General features: G+C 46.7%; 1 protein-coding gene across 1 annotated transcript; it reads right to left on the bottom strand.

The window, feature by feature from the left end:
- Window positions 1-3,136: 3,136 nt before the first annotated feature.
- On the bottom strand, window positions 3,137-24,445 carry LOC134339977 (myelin-associated glycoprotein-like). Its single transcript, XM_063036810.1, has 8 exons — window positions 24,342-24,445; window positions 15,935-16,309; window positions 14,244-14,549; window positions 11,629-11,886; window positions 10,063-10,344; window positions 6,401-6,494; window positions 5,796-5,874; window positions 3,137-3,811 (listed from the first exon to the last, which is right to left on the bottom strand). Exons 1-8 carry the CDS (start codon window positions 24,394-24,396, stop codon window positions 3,722-3,724), a joined length of 1,539 nt encoding a protein of 512 aa, XP_062892880.1. The 5' UTR covers window positions 24,397-24,445; the 3' UTR covers window positions 3,137-3,721.
- Between the last annotated feature and the right edge of the window lie 226 nt (window positions 24,446-24,671).

Consider the following 24,671-nt stretch of genomic DNA (forward strand, 5'->3'; position numbering starts at 1 on the left):
GAATGGCATTTGTCGCAGGAATACGGGAAATGGAGGGGTCTCCACTGCACTGAGACACTAAGAACAGAGGTGAGGGCAGTGGAGTAAACGGCGATAATGAAATGAAGTGTTTGGAATGGAAGAAGTCTTCCATTCTTTATACCCGATGTAGATTAACTCCTTATTCCCAAGAATGGAGTGTGGATGTCAAGGACGTTAAGGAATATCAGAGGGAGATTATATCAAGCTGCCGGAAAGTCGATCGCCACAGAACTAATCGATGTAGATTCGTTCTCGGGATTATTCCATGTTTAATCGTTCGACTGTTACACCTGTAGTATCATCCCGGAGCTTGGTTTGGTTACACTACAGATTTTCCAGTAGAGGTGTCACAGTTATGTTAGCTGGGAAATGCAAGCATCACTAGGATCCTCTGAGCTCTTGCTCTATAATCCATAAAACGTAATGGACTGTCCTTAATTCTACCTGTCAGTGATATTTCGTAGACGTGATTCCTCTCCTGTTTTTAACACCCTCTCCCTCTTCATGGTTCCACACACCATAACTAATCTGTGCCTCCATTTATGCGTCATCGAGCCCGCGATATCTCTTTACTTGGGGGTCCCTGCGATCTCGTTGATAATATTCACCCTCAGGGAAACACGTTGTCTCTGCACTCCGACAATTTCATTCTCAAAGGAGTCTCTCAACGGAAATGCAAGTTCTTATTAAGCTCCCTTTCATGGGTGTTGTCGAATGATATTTAAATCAGACTTGGTCCAACACAAGGAACACATATCAAAGTTGCTGGTGAACGCAGCAGGCCAGGCAGCATCTCTAGGAAAAGATACAGTCGACTTTTCGGGCCGAGACACTTCTTCAGGACTAACTGAAAGAAGAGAGAGTAAGTGATTTGAAAGTGGGAGGGGGAGGGGGGTCCGAAGTGATAGGAGAAGACAGGAGGGGGAGGGATGGAGCCAAGAGCTGGACAGGTGATTGGCAAAAGGGATATGAGAGGATCATGGGACAGGAGGCCCAGGGAGAAAGAAAAGGGGGAGGGGGGGAAACTCAGAGGATGAGTAAGGGGTATAGTGAGAGGGACAGAGGGAGAAAAAGGAGAGAGAGAGAGAGAGAGAGAGAGAGAGAGAGAGAGAGAAAGAAAGAATGTGTGTATTAAATAAATAAATAACGGATGGGGTACGAGGGGGAGGTGGGGCATTAGCCGAAGCTTGAGAAGTCAATGTTCATGCCATCAGGATGGAGACAACCCAAACAGAATATAAGTTTGTTCCTCCAACCTGAGTGTGGCTTCATCTTTACCGTAGAGGAGGCCGTGGATAGACATATCAGAATGGGAATGGGACGTGGAATTAAAATGTGTGGCCACTGGGAGATCCTGCTTTCTCTTGTGGACAGAGTGTAGGTGTTCAGCGAAACGATCTCCCAGTCTGCGTCGAGTCTCGCCAATATATAGAAGGCCACATCGGGAGCACCGGTCCAATTCAAACACATTTGCCACAACTGCTGTGAAACTTGGTGGGTTGTGGTTAATATCTGCAGAATGATCGCCCATTGACACTTTTATCTACTAATTCCCATGAATAAGTCTTGCCCTATCGAGCTGTACCCTTACGAACAGGCATTTATTTGTTTCTGAATGGACTGCAAAAATTCTACTCTGCTTTGTTTTTCCACTGAATGAACACTGTGGATGTAAAATAATAATGTAAACTTTGGCGTGTATTTTGGTGTATTTTCTAGTGTTCAGTTACGACTCTTCAGCAATGAAGTCTTCGGTTTTCGATCCATGCATCTGAAAAGTCATAAAGCGACACCTTACAACTTTTTCTGTGTCCATGATCTTTTAATTCACTTTCTATTGAAAATAAAGGCCTGATTTCTACTGAACCATCGAGGCATGCATTAAGAATATGACAGGAAAGTGGAATACGCAAACACGAGGAATTCTGCGGATGCTGGAAACTCAAGCAACACACATCAAAGTTGCTGGTGAACGCAGCATGAGGTACAGTCGACGTTTCGGGCCGAGACCCTTCGTCAGGACTAACTGAAAGAAGAGCTAGTAAGAGATTTGAAAGTGGGAGGGGGAGATCCAAAATGATAGGAGAAGACAGGAGGGGGAGGGATGGAGCCAAGAGCTGGACAGGTGATTGGCAAAAAGGATATGAGAGGATCATGGGACAGGAGGCCTATAGAGAAAGAAAAGGGGGAGGGGGATGATAAAAGCCCAGAGGATGGGCAAGCGGTATAGTGAGAGGGACAGAGGGAGAAAAAGGAGAGAGAGAGAGAAAATGTGTGTATATAAGTAAATAACGGATGGGGTACGAGGAGGAGGTGGGGCATTAGCGGACGTTAGAGAAGGCAATGTTCATGCTATCAGTTTGGAATATCCGGGGATCCCACTCCACCTGCGTTCACATGGGGAATTTTGGAACCCCACACGCAAACATCACCAGAGATCAGACTTCAGCAGGGATCTCAGGCGCTGTAAGATAGCGGCTCTCTTACCACGCTGTTATGTTCTCATTTGATATAGGACATGCAAATGTTGTCTCTGCAAATTTGCTTCAAGTAACATGTTTGTAACCGAACGCTGTATAAACCACAATTTTAAAAAAACTCGAGGGTCTTCTAGTGCTCGGTAATATCGGGATAATCTTTGCTGACTTATAGGAAGCAGCGTGACTCGGCTGTTTGGATACAGAATTGCCTTTCCTATTGAAGACAGAGTGTAGTGGTCGTTAGATCTTACTCTGTCTCGATCTTTACCTGGCGGTGTCCCTCAGGGACCCGGGTTGGTACCTCTATACATACTGCATGGGGCTTGGCTGAAACTTGGTAGAGTGTGTTTGTGATGTTGGTAATGATGCAAAGATTGATGCCTTAATGGATAGCGTAGTGCTTTGCCGAGTAACAGAGCACTGTCTATCTGATGTAGATATGGGCAAATGGAAGTTAATTTGGACAAGTGTGAGGTCTTGTGCTTTGGGAGATCTAGAGTAAAGGAGAGGGACACAGTTAATGAATTTGCGATTAACAGCGTCGCTGCGCAAGGGGACAATGGAACCATATCTCCATAAAAGTTAGTTTGAGCGGTAAAGAAGGCAAACAGTGTGATTGCCTTCACTGGTCGGGGCTTTAGGTATAAGAGGCAATAAACCGTGTGCAGCTCGATAAATCGCTGGTTCAGCCGCAATTGAAGCACAGTGCAGAATTCTTGTTCCCCCATTATGTGTTGTGGAAGCGCTGGGTGGGTGCGGAACGAGTTCGACAGAATGCTACCTGGATTAGAGGATAAGGCATTTAAAGAGAGGTTGTGCAAACTTATTTTGTTTCCTCTACAGTTTTGGAGACTAAGGGGAGATCTGTAATCGATTGAAAACCGGCATCTTTTCCCCATGGCGGAAATGTCTAAGGCGAAAGCAAACGGTTTTAATGCGGAAAAGGAGATGTACAGGTCGGGTGTTTCTACACAGAGAGTGGTGGGTGTCTGGACGCTCTGTAGTGGAGTAAATATGATACAGACGCTTGGAATGCTGTTAGATATGCAAATGAAGACGGTGGTTCCGACCAATGACAGGACAGAAGAGATCAGGCGTCATTAGCTTCGTCATTGGGCGGATCACGGTGAACGAGGGGCTCCTTTGCTCTACCGTCTGATGTTCCATGAGCTACATTATCACCGGTGTGAAACTTCAGTCCAAAGCAGCTGCTGTACATTTCACTTCTGGAAGTTGATATCAGCATAGACGATCTCGTCACTTTGAATCGGCTGCGAGTCGCCAACACCACGCGATTCCTGGGCGACACCCTGCAAGAGAAAATATTTGTATTCCACATAAAGACAAAGCTTATTTTTGGCTTGGAAGTGAAGAATGGACACAAGCGAAATCCGGATGAAAATCTTTTCAATTCTGGATGGGAGTTCCACTATATTTTGATGGGAGTTTGACAAGGTCCCGCATGGGAGGTTAGCCTTTGACAAGGTCCCGCATGGGAGGTTAGTTAGGAAAATTCAGTCGCTAGGTATACATGGAGAGGTGGTAAATTGGATTGGACATTGGCTCAATGGAAGAAGCCAAAGAGTGGTAGTAGGGAATTGCTTCTCAGAGTGGAGGCCTGTGACTAGTGGTGTGCCACAGGGATCAGTGCTGGGTCCATTGTTATTTGTCATCTATATCAATGATCTGGATGATAATGTGGTAAATTGGATCAGCAAATTTGCTGATGATACAAAGATTGGAGGTGCAGTAAACAGTGAGGAAGGTTTTCAGAGCCTGCAGAGGGACTTGGACTAGCTGGAAAAATGGGCTGAAAAATGGCAGATGGAGTTTAATACAGACAAGTGTGAGGTATTGCACGATGGAAGGACAAACAAAGGTAGAACATACAGGGATAATGATAAGGCACTGAGGAGTGCAGTGGAACAGAGGGATCTGGGAATACAGATACAAAATTCCCTAAAAGTGTCGTCACAGGTAGATAGGGTCGTAAAGAGAGCTTTTCGTACATTGGCCTTTATTAATCAAAGTATTGAGTATAAGAGCTGGAATGTTATGATGAGGTTGTATAAGGCATTGGTGAGGCCGAATCTGGAGTATTGTGTTCAGTTTTGGTCACCAAATTACAGGAAGGATATTAATAAGGTTGAAAGAGTGCAGAGAAGGTTTACGAGGATGTTGCCGGGACTTGAGAAACTCAGTTACAGAGCAAGGTTGAATAGGTTAGGACATTATTCCCTGGAGCGTAGAATAATGAGGGAAGATTTGATAGAGGTATATAAAATTATGATGGGTATAGATAGAGTGAATGCAAGCAGGCTTTTTCCACTGAGGCAAGGGGAGAAAAAAAGCAGAGGACGTGGGTTATGGGTGAGGGGGGGGGGAGTTTAAAGGGAACATGGGGGGGGGCTTCTTCACACAAAAAGTGGTGGGAGAATGGAATGAGCTGCCAGACGAGGTGGTAAATGCCGGTTCTTTTGTAACATTTAAGAATAAATTGGACAGATACATGGATGGGAGGTGTATGGAGGGATATGGTCCGGGTGCAGGTCAGTGGGACTAGGCAGAAAATGGTTCGGCACAGCCAAGAAGGGCCAAAAGGCCTGTTTCTGTGCTGTAGTTTCTATGGTTTCTATGGTTTCTATATTTTCTGAAGACAATAAGATAATTACGTTGAATTTTGGATTATCCCACCAACCACCGCTCATTTACTCTTCACATCACATCAGCGGTATTCCCCTCTGCTATCTCTCCAAATCCATACACCTTAACCTCTCTTTCGTCTGTCCACTCAATCCATGTTGATACATTTTTGTCGCGGAGCTGCAAGTGGTTCCATCGTGACCTTTGACATTTAGGGTGGGTGTCGGGGATGGAACTCACATGGGAAACCCACGATACAACGAGGGGACCGTGTAAACTTTACACGAATAGATTATGACCCCTGATTGATCGCGCGTTGCTAATTTCCCAAACGGCTGCAGAGCAGCAGCGTAATATTGAAACACTAAACCCAGTAGCTGATTCAACTCTTCTTATCAAGAAGGGATTTTTTTGGCAAATATCAAGCCAAGACCAAGCAAAAGAGCATCAAAATGTGAAAGAAGATATTTGCCATTCCTTCAGTGTCCAGCGGCCCATCGGCTCCTCATTCCCACCAATACAGCCATCAGCACGGCCTCGCCAAGTATCACAACACTATTTGCAACGACTCTCTTGCCTGTGAAGGATAACCGGCTGAATACAAGCAAACTACGTTACATGAAAATGTCACTCCAGTTTGACGCTGCTTACTATGAAATTTATTGAGGGCGTCACAGTACTGTAGACGACCGAGAACTCGGAAACAACTGCAGCTTTTCGTCGTTGCTTCCTAAAGCACCAAACAGAGACGGGTTACAAATTGGTTGCAAACCATAGAAATGATTTGCAGCGGCACCGCGACGAGGAACAATATTTCAACAACTGTGTCTCTTATGGTTTATCCCCCGGCATTTTCGTTCAAAACAGTTCGAGTGGAGCCGCCTTATCATGTCGCCGCACAAAGTAAACGTGAGGGTTATTTATTGTACAGCCTTTAATGTTTGCCCGAGTTAAAAACGGATGAGTATAATTACAGAGCGTGGTCGTTTAAAATACAAACAAAAACTTTCGAAGTTTTCAGAGTGAACACAGAAGGAAACATCGAACTAAGTGGAACAACATATGTAGAATTCATTATTCAATCCCACGCTGTCTTAATTCGGCCTCTGAAATTGTCCTTCTAAATTCCAATTTATTGCTACTTTAAGACATATGGTCAGAATTTCCTTTGAGTGGGCAATAAACGAAATTTGGATTATTTACCGAAGCTGGTTGGCATTGGGCACTCCCTCCCCTGGGTTACAAATCACACATACCCGCACACTGCAATTGTCCACAGGACGATAATCAGAATGACAAGGCCGGTTCCCACTCCGCCTGCTGTCAAGTAGATCGTCCGGAATTCTGTTCCTGAAATGGCAAACAAGGGCACGGAATGAGCCATCAGAACCGATATTTTGATAACGGGCTTTCAGAATGCAGACCCATCCCCTAAAAAAAAATCCACCGCATGTTATGTCCACATGATTGTAATTTGCGATTCCTCCCGCAGCTCTCTTGTGAAATGTGAGCACAAAGGTCGCGCCTATTGCACGTTTTAAGAGACTATTAGAGACTCCGTGGTTTTATCTGGTATGTTACTCATTGGAAAACGTGGTGTGTATGAAAATCCTCTCACTGCACTGTACGTAAATGAAACTATGTGCAAACTAGCCACAAAAAGGAGCAGTTATCAAACATCATTGTAAATGACATAAAGGATTCAAAGAAGTTACGGCCATGATCCCGTGCCAAAAGCTACTGACGTTAGCAGCTGGTTCTTCGAAAAGGCGAAGAAACTGGCGCAACAAGTTCAGTTATTACAACATTAATCCAGAAATCTGGGTTCATCCTGACCTCCAGTGCTGTAGGTAGGGGTTTTTCGCCTTCTGTCTGTGACTGGCGGGTGTCCTCCGGGCTCTACACCCAAACCCGCCACCACCAGACCAGTGCGTTTGGAGAATTAAAATCCAGAACAGAACACTACACCACAATTCATTCCTTCAGACCCCGATGTTGTGCCGTCTTCTTCATCGACTCTATTAACAATGTAACACTTCTCTCTTATAGTCCATGTTCTATCATCTATCTGCCTACATAAGTTTCTTCAATGTCGCCGATATGCCTGCGTCTGCAAGTACCCTCGCAGAGGTCCCGTGCACCTATCACTGTCTGTGGAAAATACTTCCTTTTGACATCTACCTACACCCCACCCCCCGCCATACGTTAATCTCCTTAAAATTATTATCCCCTCGTATTAGCCATTTGCGTTCGTGGGGGGAAAATCTGTGGCGGTCCATGTCACTTATCGTTTTCCAAACGTCTATCGAGTCGCCTCTCATGTCCCTTCAGTCCAAAGTGAAACAATAAACTATCCAGTCGCCTCTTATGTCCCTTCAGTCCAAAGTGAAAAAATAAAGTATCGAGTCTCCTCTCATTTTCATGGGGGGGTGGTGGCGCTGGGAGCGAACCCAAATGCAAGACACACACACACACTGAAGTACTAGGAACAGGTCTAGATGTGTCAAGTACACAAGGGAAGTGGGGAAGAAACGACGCTGGACAAGACACAGGCCCTGGACGAGGCTAGGATACCGGGCATGGGCTAGGACTAGAATAGGGAAACGGGACCTGGACGAGGAACAAGGAACTTGGAACCTTTACAAGGACTCCGAGCCAGAGACTGGACAGGGACCCGGAACCTGGGTCTTGACTCGGGCTCGGTCCCCGGATCTAAGCGAGGACAAGACGTGGCTACAGGACGAGGAGTGGCAACAGGACTGGACGTGAGACTCCTGGACAGAACGAGGGAACCCCAGAACCGGGCTCGGCGAGGTAGTCCTGGGCTGTGCGAGGCACATGGACAGGACGAGAACAGGAACGCAGAGCCTTGGTCGAGGGAGAACAGGAACGTAGAACAATGAGCCTTGGTAATCTGGGAGACAGTAACGCAGAACACAGACCGTTGGTAATCTTGGGAAACAGTAACGCAGAACACAGAGTCTTGGTAATCTTGCGAGAAAGGAACGCAAAACACAGAGCCTTGGTCTTGAGAGCCAGGAACATGGATCACAGAGCTGGGACCCCTCCTTGGGAATAGGATGTAGGGTCGGGACTCATACACAGAATGCTGAACACGACAAGACGGTTCTGAACACAATGTAGCGGCAAACGGCCGGACCTACCTAGCGAAGGCGAGGACACAAAGAGACAGTTCCAAACAACGAAAGATAGTTCCTTATCTAGAAACAGCAAGGCCTCGATTTTGGCTTGGAGGTTGAACCTGAGAGCGTTACAGGCAAGGACACAGGTGAAGGTAGCAGGCGATGCTTCAGAAGGAAGGGGAAGGGGTGGGAACAGTCCAGCAACTGAAGCTGAATCAAGAAAGCTGTTTATGTAGCGAGCTGAAAATGAGAATCATGTGCCTCAATTAAGGAACACAACAGGACAAGGGAAAACCGGAAAACCTGGAATAAGGAACGATGGACCGGACCATGAACCAGAATGCAGACGATACGGACAGGGCCATGCCACTCATGTCCCTTCAGTCCAAAGAGAAAAAAATAAACTATCGAGTCTCCTCTCATGTCCCTTCAGTCCAAAGTGAAAAATAATCCCAGTTCACTCAGTCTATTCTCATAAAACATGTTCACTCACCCGGACAGCATGCTGGGAAACCTATTCTGGCCCCTCGGTAAAGCTTCCACATTCCACCCTAAATTGACTCTAGTGTTCATAACTGGTGGAATATGGGTTGTGGTAGGGGATGTTATGAGGTTGTAGAGAGAATTTAAAATTGGGTTAATGTCGGATGAGTGGAGAATTACGACCAGAACGACCCTAATGGATCGAAACCGTGTTTCCACGTCATACGGCTCTACAAAGACATTTATTGGTAACCCACGTTCAGCCGCCTTTTGCGCGGTAAACTCTAATTGGGATCCAATCCTCTCTCAGCCAATGTCTGTCTGGAAATCACAGTCAATTTTAACTTAATGTCAAAGTTGACATATGATTTAACCACGAACGTCATTCGCATTGTCTTCTTTCAATAATTAATAAATTAGCTATTCCTAAACGTTCGACTTAGATATGTTTAAAATAAAGTCTATATACATTTCCAGTATGTGGTCATTTGAAAGTCAGCTGTCAGATGCCCATCGATGCTGTCGGGCACCGGGACTTCACATTGAATCAGCTGAGGTTATGCCCACTCAATACCAAACTTCCTGGCAAGAATATTGGCCGGAGGAGCACTGACCACCCGTTGCCACTGACCGCAGTGCCTTTCTGACCACGGGGTATATGGACAGAGAGCGCAGATTTATCCTCATATCGAAGGTATAGAAAGCTGCAGGGATCGGGGTTAAGGCAACGTGTAAAACTGTCGGAGGAGATTTGACACATTTCCTCAGCCAGAGAGTGGTTGGATTGCGAAATACAACCCGTGGGAAATTAGTGAAGGAAAACCGGAAATATCTCGCTGAGCCGTTAATTTGTAAGCGCATAGAAGTCTGAGACAAATGGCTTGTAAAATGATATTAGTATTGTCAATACTTGTTAGTCAACATGGATATGGAAAGCCGTCAGTTCTAATTCTGCTGGGCGCTACTCTGTGATCACAAACAAGAGAAAATCTGCAGATGCTGGAAATCCAAGCAACACACACAAAATGCTGGAGGAACTCAGCAGGAACTGAGCAGAAAACACTGGAGGACTGAGGAAAGGTCTCGGCACGAAACTGTGCGCTTTTCCACAGACGCTGCCTGACCTGCTGATTTCCTCCGGCATTTTGTGTGTGTTACTCTGTGACAGCCAGTCTTTAATCCAAATGGACCTTGCTTCATCTACTGGCTTGTTTGGGTAAATTTGACTAAATAGGAGAAAATCTGGTTCACAATTCTCACTCCCTCAAGTTACTGATAGTTATAATATGCACCCTCGGAACGGAGCGGGTATTCAGAGGCGCGGTAACCGTGGGTGTTCCCTGCAGAACATGTAATTGCATTTCCCATTCTATCCGCACAGGTCAGATTCACTGAGCTCTGTATCACGTTCCCGTCCGTCTCCCAGACCACGACCACATCCTCCGACCTGAGCTCCGCCAGGGCTTCCCCGTCGATGCTCCATGAAGCGTTTGCCGGAGGATTGGCCCTGACCTTGCAAACACAGTTCGTCACGGCCCCAGTGCTGGTGCACGCCAGTTCAGTTTTGGGTCTGTCTGGAAATGGAACGACAAGCGAGAAACGAATGCTTACAACTGGTGACAAATTCACGCTGCGGAACACACTCTAAATGTAGATTGATTTTACTGAATTATGTAAAAAAACTGCAAAACGGCAATTACTGGTTAATTATATATAATATTACCAAATATATAACGATAATTATATACAGCGGTTTCGGTTAATCGTGCGATCAGTTATTCGGGGTAGCAGCGTACATGGGACAACTCTTAAAGAACAAATCGAGAAAATACCCGGGGCTCCCTTCGTTTATCTGGAACACTGAGCCACTTCATTGCGACGGGAGAGTGTTATAAAACTCTAACCTGTGTCAGACGTGAGCACTTGTGTGGCCATTAGGCACTGCGCTGTGCTCAGTGCAAAAAGTGTTTAAGTAGCTTCCACTGCGTCTGATTGTGTTCATATGGGGGAACTTTTGTCACAGGAAGTTGGCGAGAAATTAGTAGTAAGACAATTCAGAACTGTTATGTTCCTGCGGTTTCATACATTCACGCTGGGAGATTGCAATAAATTTACAGTTGCCAAGTAAGTCAACCAGATTTTGGGGATTTCGTAGGAAACTCACGTGTTAGAGGAAATCCAGGTGGTCATAGCGATAGGAATATATGGCAAATCCCAGAGTCAGTAGCGGGGTTCAGGACTGAACCGGGATCGATTGAGCGTCAGGACTCATGTTCAACTGGCTGCGTCAACAGAAGAGGCAAGCGGGTGTAGTGGCGAGGAAAAAGTTTTCCATCGTCTGTAACACAGACAAAATGCTGGAGGAACTCAGCAGGCGAGACAGAATCTGCGGAAAAGAGTACAGCCGACATTTCGGAATGAGACCCTTCATCAGTAATCTTTTCCGTAGATGCTTCCTGGCCTGTTGAGTTCCTCCAGCATTTTGTGTGTGTTGCTCGGATTTCCAGCATCTGCAGATTTTCTCTTGTTTGACATCGTCTGTCAGGAGATTATGCATCCTCCCCGTGACCGGGAGCGTTTTCTGCCGGTGTTCCGATTGCTTCCTCATTCCAAAGACGTAGGCTTAGTGAGGGTGAGCAAACTCCGGGTGTGCTATGTTGGCCCTGGAAACCAGCCGACACTTGCGGACTGCCCTCAGCTCGTCTTTGAACTCTATTGACCCTGAAAGCCAGCCGACGCTTGCGAGGGGGCGCGGTGCCGTGTCCTACTCTGCTAAAGAAGCGAACAAACCAGTGGGCCAAACTCGGACGCAGAGAGCGACGAGACGACTGTCTGAGTAGAATATCACCCACACTCACACTGAACGGAAACACTGGTAGAGCTGTTGGAGACGCCCACGTCGTTTACAGCCAAACACCAATATTTCCCCTCGTCTACTGATGTGACATCACGGAGAAGCACCTTCAATTCTCCGGTCGAAGATGCACCGATATCCTCTCCATTTCTCACCCAACGTAAGGTGACGGGAATTGTCCTCCAGCTTCTGCAGTACAGTGAGATGGAGCTGCCTTCCATCGCGACCACTGACCGATTGACGGTCGGTTTCTGAGTGAGTTCTGAAATAAAACACAATAATAAATGTTCTCCTTCGAAAATAAAATCGATTTAAATTCAATGTTCCATACTTAGTATTCTTTAAAAACGTTTCCTTTCTGAAAAACTTTGAGCTGTATCACTTTTACCCAAGCACAACTATGATGCGGCGACTTACAGTATGTGAAACCAACAATGGGCAGGAATTCTGTCTGCCCTGAATTACAGGAAACGATGGGAATTGTACTGAGCAGTCCAATGGCGTTAGTCTTCTGCCACGTGACTGGTAGAATATAATAATAATAATAATAATACCACCAATAACAACAACAACAACAACAACAACAACAACAACAATAATAATAATAAATCGGACGTGCTGTAACTGGGTTTTCTGGTTCCTTTGTTAATCCGGACCCTGAGAAATTAAGAACACCGTTGGTTCATCAAGCGTCTCACATGGAATGTTTCCCGCCCTTTCCTGAAGCTCCCCGGGACCTCTGTTCCCGCATTACTCTAATCAATAATGCCGTATGCTCTAATCAACAGGGATTATTTTATTGTGGGATATTTACACCAATTGTGAATTCGAAGCGTGTCGGGGCATTATCAAGTGAAATTCACATCCATTTGTCAGAAAAGCCTCCTACCCCTGCTCCATCAACATGCCGTTTCGTCGGGATTGTCGGATTTTGCCGTGTTTCTGACAGCGACACGAGATAGGAAACGGGGCAGGAGCTGTCAGAAGTCACAATAAATGGTTTCAGGTACAGTACATTTAGGAGATTGAAGGAGTCGGAAAGCACATGGCAGGAGCAGCTTCAGTTCGATAAATGTGAAGTTATCGACTTGTGTTGGGAGAGTTATATCGTGGGGTTTTACCCACATGTTGGCAAATCAGTGTTCATTGGAAGCAAAGATAATAGGTGCGACAAAAATGAAAGGCAGCAAAACGTGCGTTGGTCCTTACTGAAGAGGATTTGAGAATAGGAACCAAGACATGACAATGGGAGTGTTTGTGGTGACAACACCGGGGACGTTGGGCACTGTTCCCGTCTCAGGAAGGAAGACGGGGGAAGACAGGGATGCTCTTGGCTTCATGTTGCAATGGCCTGACTATCGCGAGAGGTGGAGTGCACGAGGCAGATGGGCACAGGTGGATTAGCGTCTCGATGACGTGTGTGACATTGTGACGTCTCCATCCGCCGGGTGTTTCCGCCCGCTGGATCTCGGGAAGAGGTTTATTCATACAGATGACACAGGATCAGATATTCATGACAGAGCGATACGATATTTATCCACTGGGAGAGGTGGAACCGAGTAATTCCCGGCCATAGAGAAATATGGGATCCGTCTCACTCAATAGACGGGAGGACATGGGTAAAGATCGACATGGCAGAGAGATGGATACGGTTAAGAACATAAATATATCAAATAAAAATGTGAAACATCAGAGAAAAAATAACAGGATAATCAGCATAAATATAAAAATAAAATAATTAATCTTGCGGGTCTGAGATCAATGGGATATGAGAAAGAAGGCGAAACAGCTCCGGACATGTGGCTGAAAGGGAGGGGGGTAGTACGGGAGGGAGCGAACAGTGGAACACTTTCCTATGATGGTGTCAAATATTTAACCATTAAACGTCGGTTAAATCTACTGAATGAGGAATGTGTCGTTAATTTGTAAAGAGAATATAATCTTATCAATCTGGCCGATGGGTCATGCCCGAAAGGCCAGAAAATACAGTTGGAAGGTGAGAGAGAGTTACCGACAAATATAACCTTTCATCAGACAAACACCATGATCGAGGAGTGATCTATAGCTGGAGAGTTTAATTATCAAGGTCGCTAACTGCAAGATTCGCAAACATTCCGTTCCTTAAGATCGCATTGGGTCTCTTTGTGACAGTGCGGGAGGTCACGGAAAGCGGGAGTAGGATACATCGTTAAAGTAGCGGGTAACGGGAAACTCAGCATTTTTCCGCAGTCTCGGATATTTCCCCGCAAAGCGAATGGGCGCTTGGTTCCTCCAGTGTAAGAGAGGCCACAATGTGCAACCGATCCCGACTGTGCTGATGAGCAGAGCGACCTATTCTGCCGCTATTTTCAGTCGTTCTGTTCAAACCTCGATCCACTGATTAAAATTAGATCAAAAGTGTATAATAACAGCATTTCACAGAACTACCAGCAAAGTTTTACTGAGAGAAATCTCAGTTTCGTAACTTGACCGCCCGTGTAGGGCAGCAGTGCGCCGTGTGTGTCGATTAATTTCGTGACAACACTGGACAGACACACCAGGAATTGAAACACGTGAGGAGGCAGCAAACATTCATATATTTTCTCGTGTCCCGTTTCCTCTTTGCGAACACATGCTTACCTTTAACGTCCATGGTAATAGTTTCCTTGGCCTTTTGGACGCCCTTCGCTAAAACAGCGCATCCCAGAGATTCCCCGTGATGAGCGAGTGAGGGAGTGAACGTCAGCGCCGACGTCACCAGCCGAGTGCCAGGCCCTTCATTGACAACCTTCCCTTCCGCTTTGCTGTCCTGTGCCGTAACCACGTGATCTGAAACGATCCAGTTTAATTCCAGTTTGTCTCTGGAACAGCTGTCGGGAATGGAGCAGGTCAAACGCGCCCTTTGTCCAGCGATCAGATCCTCACCAACCGAGATCCGAGGCTTTTCTAGAACCGGAGAACGCGTTCAGAAGGGTGTAAATTTCAATAATACAGCCATAAGATAAAGAAACATAGAAATCATGACATCTCGCTATTTCACTGTCTCCCTTCAGCACGGAGTTTTGCGTACGGTAACGGCCGGAGGAAGGTAGTGTGTGCTCCGGGGAGAGTGCAGCGGAGATTCACCAGGCCGTTGACTAGACTGGAGAGCTGGAGTTATGGGCAGAGATTGGGCAAACTGGTTTCTTTTCCAAGGAGCGGTGACCTGATGGAATTAGAGAAGAGGCCCGGGTTGGGGAGAGGGTGTAATTCCTATCCCATGGTAAGAGTGTGTAAAAATCAAGGCACATGCGTTACAGAGAGACAGATTTTTAAAAGGGGACTGAGGGGCAGGTCTATGCAGAGAAAGACGTTACGTAAAAATGCCTAGCAACAACTATTTTACGATAAACTATGCCTCACTTGACGTCTCCACGTCGCTCAACGAGGCATTGCTTGAAGTATGGCTCTACTGCGGGGAAGTCAGATCGCGGCAGATGAGCGGAAATATCAGGGTGAACACGGGGTGCCGAAGGTCCTGTTTCTGTGCTGTTTGACAGTATAACGCCAAGAGTAAGACCATTCGCTCCATCGAATCCATGCTGTCCTCCAGTGCAATCGTCTGAATTCCTTACCCTACTCGCTTCCCCGCAGCCTACCTACTCTCAATCAACGAACCTGTTCTCTCGCTGGCGCTGAAAACATCGGTATGTATTTCACACGAACACCTGGTGGTCTTTAAAATGCAAACACGAGGGAATCTGCAGATGCTGGAAATTCAAGCAACACACACAAAATGCTGGTGGAACGCAGCAGGCCAGGCAGCATCGATAGGAAAAAGTACAGTCGAGTCAAGGGTCTCGGCCAGAAACGTCGACTGTACTTCTTCCTATAGATGCTGCCTGGCCTGCTGCGTTCCACCAGGATTTTGTGTGTGTTACCTGGTGGTCTTTGTGTTTGGGGAGGGAGCTGCCGCATTAAGGCGGTAGTTGAACGAGATGGAGACGACAGCAGGAGCCCGTACAACCCCCAGATGAAAACACACACGGCGTGTTTCTATGTTCATTTGTGTTCTGTGCCTAACCAGTGACGGGAAACGTCGTTTTTGCCCTTTCGTGCGTAAATTGCCCGTAGATGCGCGATGCTGGAGATGACAGATTAGCGTTATTACCTAGATTATGAAGTTTAGTTAATTTAATAAAACTCTGGCATTCGTATATAACTGTGCGTTAGTAATGAAAATGGATGGTGTGTGTAGTCACCGATCTAAAGTACTCCTCTGAACGCCGACGTCACTTCACATCTGCATGGAAGCCCAACTGGAGAAAGTTTACAAAACTAGGACCACTCACCCCAAACAGTGAGAAAGGATTGTGAGCTTCCGGTGCGATGGGTCGTACTGGGAAAGGTCGTGTAGATATCTACTGTGAATATATATGAACCTTCGTCTCTCTTCTTGGCATCATTTATTCGCAGAGAGCAGTCTCCCTTTTCAGGTTTGCCGCTGAAATCTGCTCGGTTGATCGACCTGCGACGGGAAAAAGTGCGACTACTGAAATTATAGTCAAAGACGGCTTCAATTCGGGTACTTCGAGAGCTGGTCGCCATCCACTGTGCCCGCAGTCTGCTGGGAAAGTCGGGAATGCGCAAGGCGCAATCGATCTCGGCACAAGCTCCCACTACCGTCGAAACGCTTTGCTGCATCGTCACCGTCACTTGTGTAGAAACTAGAAATGAGAAACAGGATCTGTAATTATTTCCTCCAGGAGCCCATTCAAAACCTCTTCAAGTGTGGAAAATAGTTTGCTGTGGGCTTTGTGGGCCCATTAATGTACAGTCGGCCACCATAATTATATACATTCAAAACTGTTATCTCTATCTTTTCTGAGCTCAAGCTGGTAAAACATGGGCTACGGGCATAAACACGCACACTCATTTCCCAGTCGCTAGGAACTTACGGAGTATTCTAGTGATGTTTAGGGTTGTGGATTTATGGGCATTTACATGAATATCCGTTTCTATATGTTCTGTGCGTTTGGAATGGTTGTATCTATTCAGTAAGTGGTTTTTGTTTGTTTATCCTGTGTTGTTATATCTGGACGGGTATTATGGATTGTCCCGTCTGTAATAACGGATCGGTTGGAATACAATTTGCGGGGCCCTGACTCTAAAACTGGACCAGGCTTCTATTTGTAATGAGGTGTGGGATTTTTATGAGTTTGCATTTTAAAGGAAGATTGTGCTAAGTAAGATTTGCCAGGTGATTGTGTCTGTGCAAGTGATCAAATGCAGTTAAATTGCTGGAGGAACTGAAATACGTTTGCTTGTTTCTGGTCTCTCGGCATTTTCTGCATTTATAGTCTTGAATTTATTGGTATTTATTCTGTTGTTGATATTTTTTTATCTTAACCACGTGGTCCTGTGTTGCCACAAGGAGCCCGATTCTGGGCAGAAGTCTTCAACTCCTTGAACTCTTCCTTGAACGCCAAGGGAAACAGTCTGCCCAGATTGTGGGGATGCCTACCAAGGAGGGTCACGCTCTTCCCCTGGTCATTTTATTTCCCTTTTGTACTGATCATTTCTTCAATGTTTCTGGGTTTCGCTTCATTCAATTTTAGTAGTGTGTGCTTCTTAACAGAATACATATGCTCGCGTGGAGTGCTGAACTTCGTTTTCGTTAATGAAAATATATGCTTGGAAGTTTCATCTGACAGTTGAGTAAATTTAGACCAGAATTAGAATCAGAATCAGGTTTATTATCACCGGCATGTGTCCTGAAATTCGTTAACTTAGTAGCAGCAGTTCAATGCCATATCGGACGGTAGAGGGGAAGAAACTGTTCCCGAATCGCTGAGTGTGTGCCTTCAGGCTTTTATACTTCCTACCTGATGGTAACAGTGAGAAAAGGGCATATCCTGGGTGCTGAAGGTCCTTAATAATGGACGCTGCCTTTCTGAGACACCGCTCCTTGAAGATATCCTGGGTACTTTGTAGGCTCTTACCCAAGGTGGGGCTGACTAGATTTACAACCTTCTGCAGCTTCTTTGGGTCCTGTGCAGTAGCCACCCCCACCCCCCCATACCAGACAGTGATCGGCCTGTCAGAATGCTCTCCACGGTACATCTATAGAGTTTTCTGAGTGTTTTTTGTTGACATACCAAATCACTTCAAACTCCGAATGGATTATAGTCGCTGTCTTACTATAAGACCACCGCCGGATGCAAACCGAATTGCCGCCACCGTCGCTTGCCCCTGGGTCCGCTGTGTTGCGTTCCGCCGCTGCGGGCTGTGCTGCACTGTGGCGGGCCGCTCTGAGACCGGTGGTGGTTATTGATGCACCGCCTGGTATGCGTCCTGGAGCCGCCCTTCAGCGCCGGGGTAGAGCGTTGTCCCCGGTACAACCACACGGGCCCCCGGCGGGACAGCAGGTCCAGGACAATGATGCAGGACTCGCGGGTGTCGGCCAGTCACACCGCGTGATCCACTGTGTTTTTCCCCACTACGATGCTCAGTCACCTCTTCCCTCTCATCAGCGCACGGTCGCCAGCCGGACCACCGGCCGTGGACAAGCCTTGCTCTTCACCCAAACGGTCCACCCGGAGAGGCGGCACCGGAGGGGTTCTGCTGGAGGTCTCAGGCGGCGCCGCCCGCTCGACGTTTCCCGGTGGCTGCGCTGGGCTGTGGCGTGGTGCAGTACCGGGCCAAATGGCCAGCCTCGCCACACCGGTAGCAGATATCGGTCCACGGCACGCTGCGGAGCCGGCTGCGGTTGGACCTGTCTCAAGGGCTCCTCCTCGGCAGTTTCCTTCTCCTCCTCGTGGGTACCCCGGTGCGTGACGTGAGGGAGGCGGCTGATACATACCGCCGTGTTGGGGAGCTTGGGTACGCTCAACCCCGTCGGGGTTCTCTGGACGGCACGATGCTCGGTTCATAGGTTCTCCTACCGTGTCAGCGTCCCGTTTTGGGGTATCCGCCCCGCGAATGCTGGGGAGGCATACAGCTCGGTCCCTCGGCTTATATCAGAGATCAGACCTGCCAGTCCACAATTGTGCTACAAGTTCTGCAATTCCCCAGTCGAGCCTCAAGGGTGGCATCCTCGGGATTGTTGCCAGTGCTACGTGACAGTGATGGTAAGAATTGGAGGAGATGGCAGTTGAATGCGTGGCTGAGGGGTTGTTGCAGGGAGTCAGTGTTATGGATTTTTGGATCATTGGGATCTCTGCTGGGGAAGGTGGGACCTGTACGGATTGGATGGGTTGCACATGAACTCGAGGGGAGCAATATCCTTGCAGGTAGGTTTGCTACCATGGTTCGGGAGGGTTTAAACTAATTTGCGAGGGGGCTGGGACTCGGAGCGATAGAGCAGTGGAAGAAGTGCATGGAGTAAAGCCAGATCTAACATACAGAGAGGCTTTGAGGAAAGAGAAGCAGAATAAAGGGTGTAAGAGTAGGAAGGCAGAAGGGCTAAGGTGTGTGTACTCAATGCAAGAAGCATCAGGAACAAAGGTGATGAACTGAGAGCTTGGATACATACATGGAATCATGATGTAGTGGCCATTACAGAGACTTGGCTGGCACCAGGGCAGGAATGGATTCTCAGTATTCCTGGATATCAGTGCTTTAAAAGGGATGGTGGGGGGGGGGGGGAAGGGGAAGAGGGGTGGCATTACTGGTCAGGGATACAATTACAGCTACAGAAAGGGTGGGGAATGTAGCAGGATCCTCTTTTGAGTCAATATGGGTGGAAGTCAAGAACAGGAAGGGAGCACTTACTGTATTTGGGGTATTCTATAGGCCCCCTGGTAGCAGCAGAGATACAGAGGAGAAGACTGGGAGGCAGATTTTGGAAAGGTGCAAAAATAACAGGGCTGTTATCATGGGTGACTTTAACTTCCCTAATATTGATTGGCACCTGATTAGTTGCAAGGGTTTAGATGGGGCAGAGTTTGTTAAATGTGTCCAGGACGGATTCCTTTCACAGTATGTTGACAGACCGACTAGGGGGAATGCCATACTAGATCTAGTACTAGGTAATGAACCAGGTCAGGTCACAGATCTCTCAGTGGGTGAGCATCTGGAGGATAGTGACCATCGCTCCCTGGCCTTTAGCATTATCATAGAAAAGGATAGAATCAGAGAGGACAGGGAAATTTTTAATTGGGGAAAGGCAAATTATGAGGCTATAAGGCTAGAACTTGCGGGTGTGAATTGGTATGCTGTTTTTGCAGGGAAATGTACTATGGACATGTGGTCGATGTTCAGAGATCTCTTGCAAGATGTTAGGGATAAATTTGTCCCGGTGAGGAAGATAAAGAATGGTAGGGTGAGGGAACCATGGGTGACAAGTGAGGTGGAAAATCTAGTCAGGTGGAAGAAGGCAGCATACATGAGGTTTAGGAAGCACGGATCAGATGGGTCTATTGAGGAATATAGGGAAGGAAGAAAAGAGCTTAAGAACGGGCTGAGAAGAGAAAGAAGGGGGTATGAGAAGGCGTTGGCGAGTAGGGTAAAGGAAAACCCCAAGGCATTCTTCAATTATGTGGAGAACAAAAGGATGACAGCGTTGGAGGTAGGACTGATTAGAGATAAAGGTGGGAAGATGTGCCTGGAAGCTGTGGAATTGAGCGAGGTTCTCAATGAATACCTCTCTTCGGTATTCACCAATGAGCGGGAACATGATGATGGTGAGGACAATATGAGTGAGGTTGATGTTCTGGAGCATGTTGATATTAAGGGAGAGGAGGTGTTGGAGTTGTTAAAATACATTAGGATGGGTAAGTCCCCGGGGCCTGACGGAATATTCCCCAGGCTGCTACACGAGGCGAGGGAAGAGATTGCTGAGCCTCTGGCTAGGATCTTTGTCCTCGTTGTCCACGGGAATGGTACCGGAGGATTGGAGGGAGCGAATGTTGTCTCCTTGTTCAAAAAATGTAGTAGGGATAGTTCGGGTAATTATAGACAAGCGAGCCTTACGTCTGTGGTGGGAAAGCTGTTGGAAAAGATTTTTAGAGATAGGATCTCTGGGCATTTAGAGAATCATGGTCTGATCAGGGACAGTCAGCATGGCTTTGTGAAGGGCATATCGTGTCTAACAAACCTGATAGATTTCTCTGAGGAGGTGACTAGGCATATAGATGAGGGTAGTGCAGTGGATGTGATCTACATGCATTTTAGTAAAGCATTTGACAAGGTTCCACACGGTAGGCTTATTGAGAAAGTCAGAAGGCTTGGGATCCAGGGAAGTTTGGCCAGGTGGATTCAGAATTGGCTTGCCTACAGAAGGCAGAGGGTCATGGTGGAGGGAGTACATTCAGACTGGAGGGTTGTGACTAGTGGTGTCCCACAAGGATCTGTTCTGGGACCTCTACTTCTCGTGATTTTTATTAACGACCTGGATGTGGGAGTAGAGGTGTGTGTTTGCAAGTTTGCAGACGACACAAATGTTGGTGGTGTTGTAGATAGTGCAGAGGATTGTCGAAGATTGTAGAGAGACATTGATAGGATGCAGAAGTGGGCTGACAAATGGCAGATAGAGTTCAACCCGGAGAAGTGTGAGGTGGTACACTTTGGAAGGACAAACTCCAAGCAGAGTACAAAGTAAATGGTAGGATACGTGGCAGTGTGGAGGAGCAGAGGGATCTGGGGCTACATGTCCACAGATCCCTGAAAGTTGCCTCACAGGTAGATAGGGTAGTTAAGAAAGCTTATGGGGCGTTAAGTTTCATAAGTCGAGGGATAGAATTTAAGAGTCACGATGTAATGATGCAACTCTATAAAACTCTAGTTAGGCCACACTTGGAGTACTGTGTCCAGTTCTGGTAGCCCCACTATAGGAAGGATGCAGAAGCATTAGAAAGGGTGCAGAGGAGATTTACCAGGATGCTGCCTAGTTTAGAGAGTATGGATTATGATCAGATATTAAGGGAGCTAGGGTTTTTCTCTTTGGAGAGAAGGAGGATGAGAGGAGACATGATAGAGGTGTACAAGATATTAAGAGGAATAGATAGAGTGGACAGCCGGCGCCTCTTCCCCAAGGCACCACTACTCAATACAAGGGGACATGGCTTTAAGGTAAGGGGTGGGAAGTTCAAAGGGGATATTAGAGGAAGGTTGTTTACTCAGAGAGTGGTTGGTGCGTGGGATGCACTGCCTGAGTCAGTGTTGGAGGCAGATACACTGGTGAAGTTTGAGAGACTACTAGACAGGTATATGGAGGAATTTAAGGTGGGGGGTTATATGGGAGGCAGGATTTGAGCGACGGCACAACATTGTTTGCCGAAGGGTCTGGAATGTGCTGTACTACTCTATGTTATATGTTCTATGTTCATTCACCTGTCCGTGTAGACGGTGAAGTCGGAATTCACACCTGCAGTCCTGTATTCGTCACTCTTTTCCACTTTGTCCCGCTTTTACGTTTCAACTCATCCCCTTGACTACGACGTTGCCCCATAATCAGGCTATTCTTGCCAGTGGTCTCACTACACATTGCTCCTATTTGCTTAACCAACTACCCCACCCTCAGTCCTATCACTCTGGTTCCCACCCCGCAGCCAATTTAGTTTGAACTCTCCAGAGAACCTCCAGCAGACTTGACCGCACAGATATTGGTCTCCTTCGGGTTCAGGTGTAACCCGTCCCGTGTGTACAGGTCCTACCTTCCCCAGCCGAAATCTCAGTCATCCAGATATTTGGACTCTGCCCCCTGCGCCAGTTCCTCGGCCACGCATTTATCTGCCAAATGCTCCTATTCTTACCATCACTGGCGAGAGGCTCTGGAGCAAACTAGAGTCCATCACCCTGTTGTCTTGCTTTTCAGCTTTCTATCACGCTCCATGACATCTCTCTTCAGGACCTCCTCAATTACCCTGCCTATGTCATTGCTGCCAATTTGGGCCAAGACTTCGACCTGTTCGCCTTCCCCTTCAGAAGGCCGTGAACCTGACCCGAGATTTCCCTGACCCTGGTATCTAGGAGGCAAGACACCATTCGGGTGTTTCCATCGCGTCCACAGAATCTCGCCACTATTTCTCCATCCATGGACTCTCCTCTCAATATTGCAGTGCTCTTCACCTCTCCTCTCTTCCGACCCTGAGCGCCAGAGACCCGGCGCTGCGGCTTCCCTCTGGTAGATCGTCCCGCTCAACAGTATCTATAACAGTATACTTATTATTGAGGGAAACGGCCACGGGGGTTCTCTGTAGTGGCCACCCATTTCCATTCCTTCTTCTGACAGCCATCCAGTAACCCGCCCACCGCAGCCGAGGGTGACGGCTTCCCTGTAGCTCCGATCTATCACTTCCTCAGTCTCCCGTGTGAGCCGAAGGAAATCGAGCTGGAGTTCCAGTTCCCGACCACATTCCCCGAGGAGTCGCGGTTCGGTGCATTATCCTGGGAGATGGGATTATCCTGGAGGCTGGAATTCTCATAGAATTCCCACATCTCTCACACAGAACGCAACCCAGTCCCTAGGACCATTCTCACTGCTCTAACTGAGTAATCGCAGACCAGCGATGAAGGAAGGAGGAGGAGGAGGAGGAGGAGAAAGAGAAGAAAGAAGAAGGGACGTACTAGATACCTACCTCAACAAGCCTGATGAGCAAATAATTCTAATATTTGACTTAATTGTTTGCTTTACGATGAAGAAGCGTGAATTTTAAATCGCCAATTTGTAGGAGCCGGTGGCAATGTATAATTCGGTTGCTTATTTCTGATTTTATATTCTATTTTCTCCCAATTCTGTAAACGAGAGAGCGGGCTTAAAGCCGTACAAAACAATAGTGGGCTTAGAGAGTCGACCAGGAACGGCTCCATGTGATTTTGCAAACGGCGGTTGTTCTTTTACGGATATTAATAGATTATAGTGTCCCAATACTTCACCAATTACTGTGGGAATTTCACAGGTATTGGGTGCAGCTTAGATATTTTAAGAGCTTCTATTAACCACGTGTGGGGCAGAATCAAGTGCTTTATGGCACTCAGTATAACAGCGTGAAAGATTTCTGCTTTTTGGCCGGACTTGATTTAGAATTGAAGAATCTGCGCTTCTGTAAGTATATTATGGCGATCTAAGTGAGTGCTGAGTAGTTGCGAGATACATGGTGTTACAATTTTATATACATTTTGTAAGTAAGTAATTGGACGATATTTTGATGGGTTGTTTGTGATTTCTCCTTTTGGTAAGAGATATTTTTGTCTTATCAAACATTCGGGCACTTTCTCAGAATTTGAAGGAAAACGGTTGATATGTTTTGATAGGTACGGATCAATACAGATTATTACTATTATTATATTTAAAATAATTTATTCTTAGATCAGTGCGCTACTCACTAGACGCGCTTTTAAATGTGTATTGCAATAACTCTTCTTTCTAATTCACATAAATGTCATCTATCTTAGCGCAGAATATATTTTATAAGTTAACCAACACCCGGTGAAAAGCGATAACAACGTCTCTCTCTCTCACTCTCTCTTCTGTCTCTATTTCTATTTATTTCTCTCTTACACACACACACACTCAGACTGACTCTTTCTCTCTCACACACACTCACTCTCTCTCTTTCTTTGTTTAGCAACAAATGATAACAGCACACCAACGTATTCAACTGTAATATGTCAACCCTAAACTTATGAAACACTCTGTGCATCACAATTATATCTTCTTTGCCCTGCTTGCTTAGTAAAGATTTTTGCTCCCATTTCTCCGACATTTCCCCATGCGCTAGGTAACACCATTCACAAACTATGCTTAAATAATTTTACCTTCGGGAAGCGTCAAGAGGAAAAGAACCAGAGAGCCGCACGTGGCCATGAACATTGCTGATCGCACTGGCCGATTCGGGAGTCGAATACTCGGTGTGTTTTCCCATCCGCCCGACCTGGGATGGCTTTGGTAATGGTTGTTCAGCTGATGATCAACTCTCATTCCGCTCATCTACCCAGCCCTGCTGACTGTGGCTGTCAAGACAGCCTGTTGGAGCTGTGGATTGTGAGATCCCCGCTCATACCGGCTGCTGGCACATCAGTGATTAATAAGCTGTTGCTGGATACGCACACACCCAGAGAACAGCCCAAAATAACTAACGAGTTGTT

Source organism: Mobula hypostoma, chromosome 31, assembly GCF_963921235.1.
Source record: "Mobula hypostoma chromosome 31, sMobHyp1.1, whole genome shotgun sequence".
NCBI lineage: Eukaryota > Metazoa > Chordata > Chondrichthyes > Myliobatiformes > Myliobatidae > Mobula > Mobula hypostoma.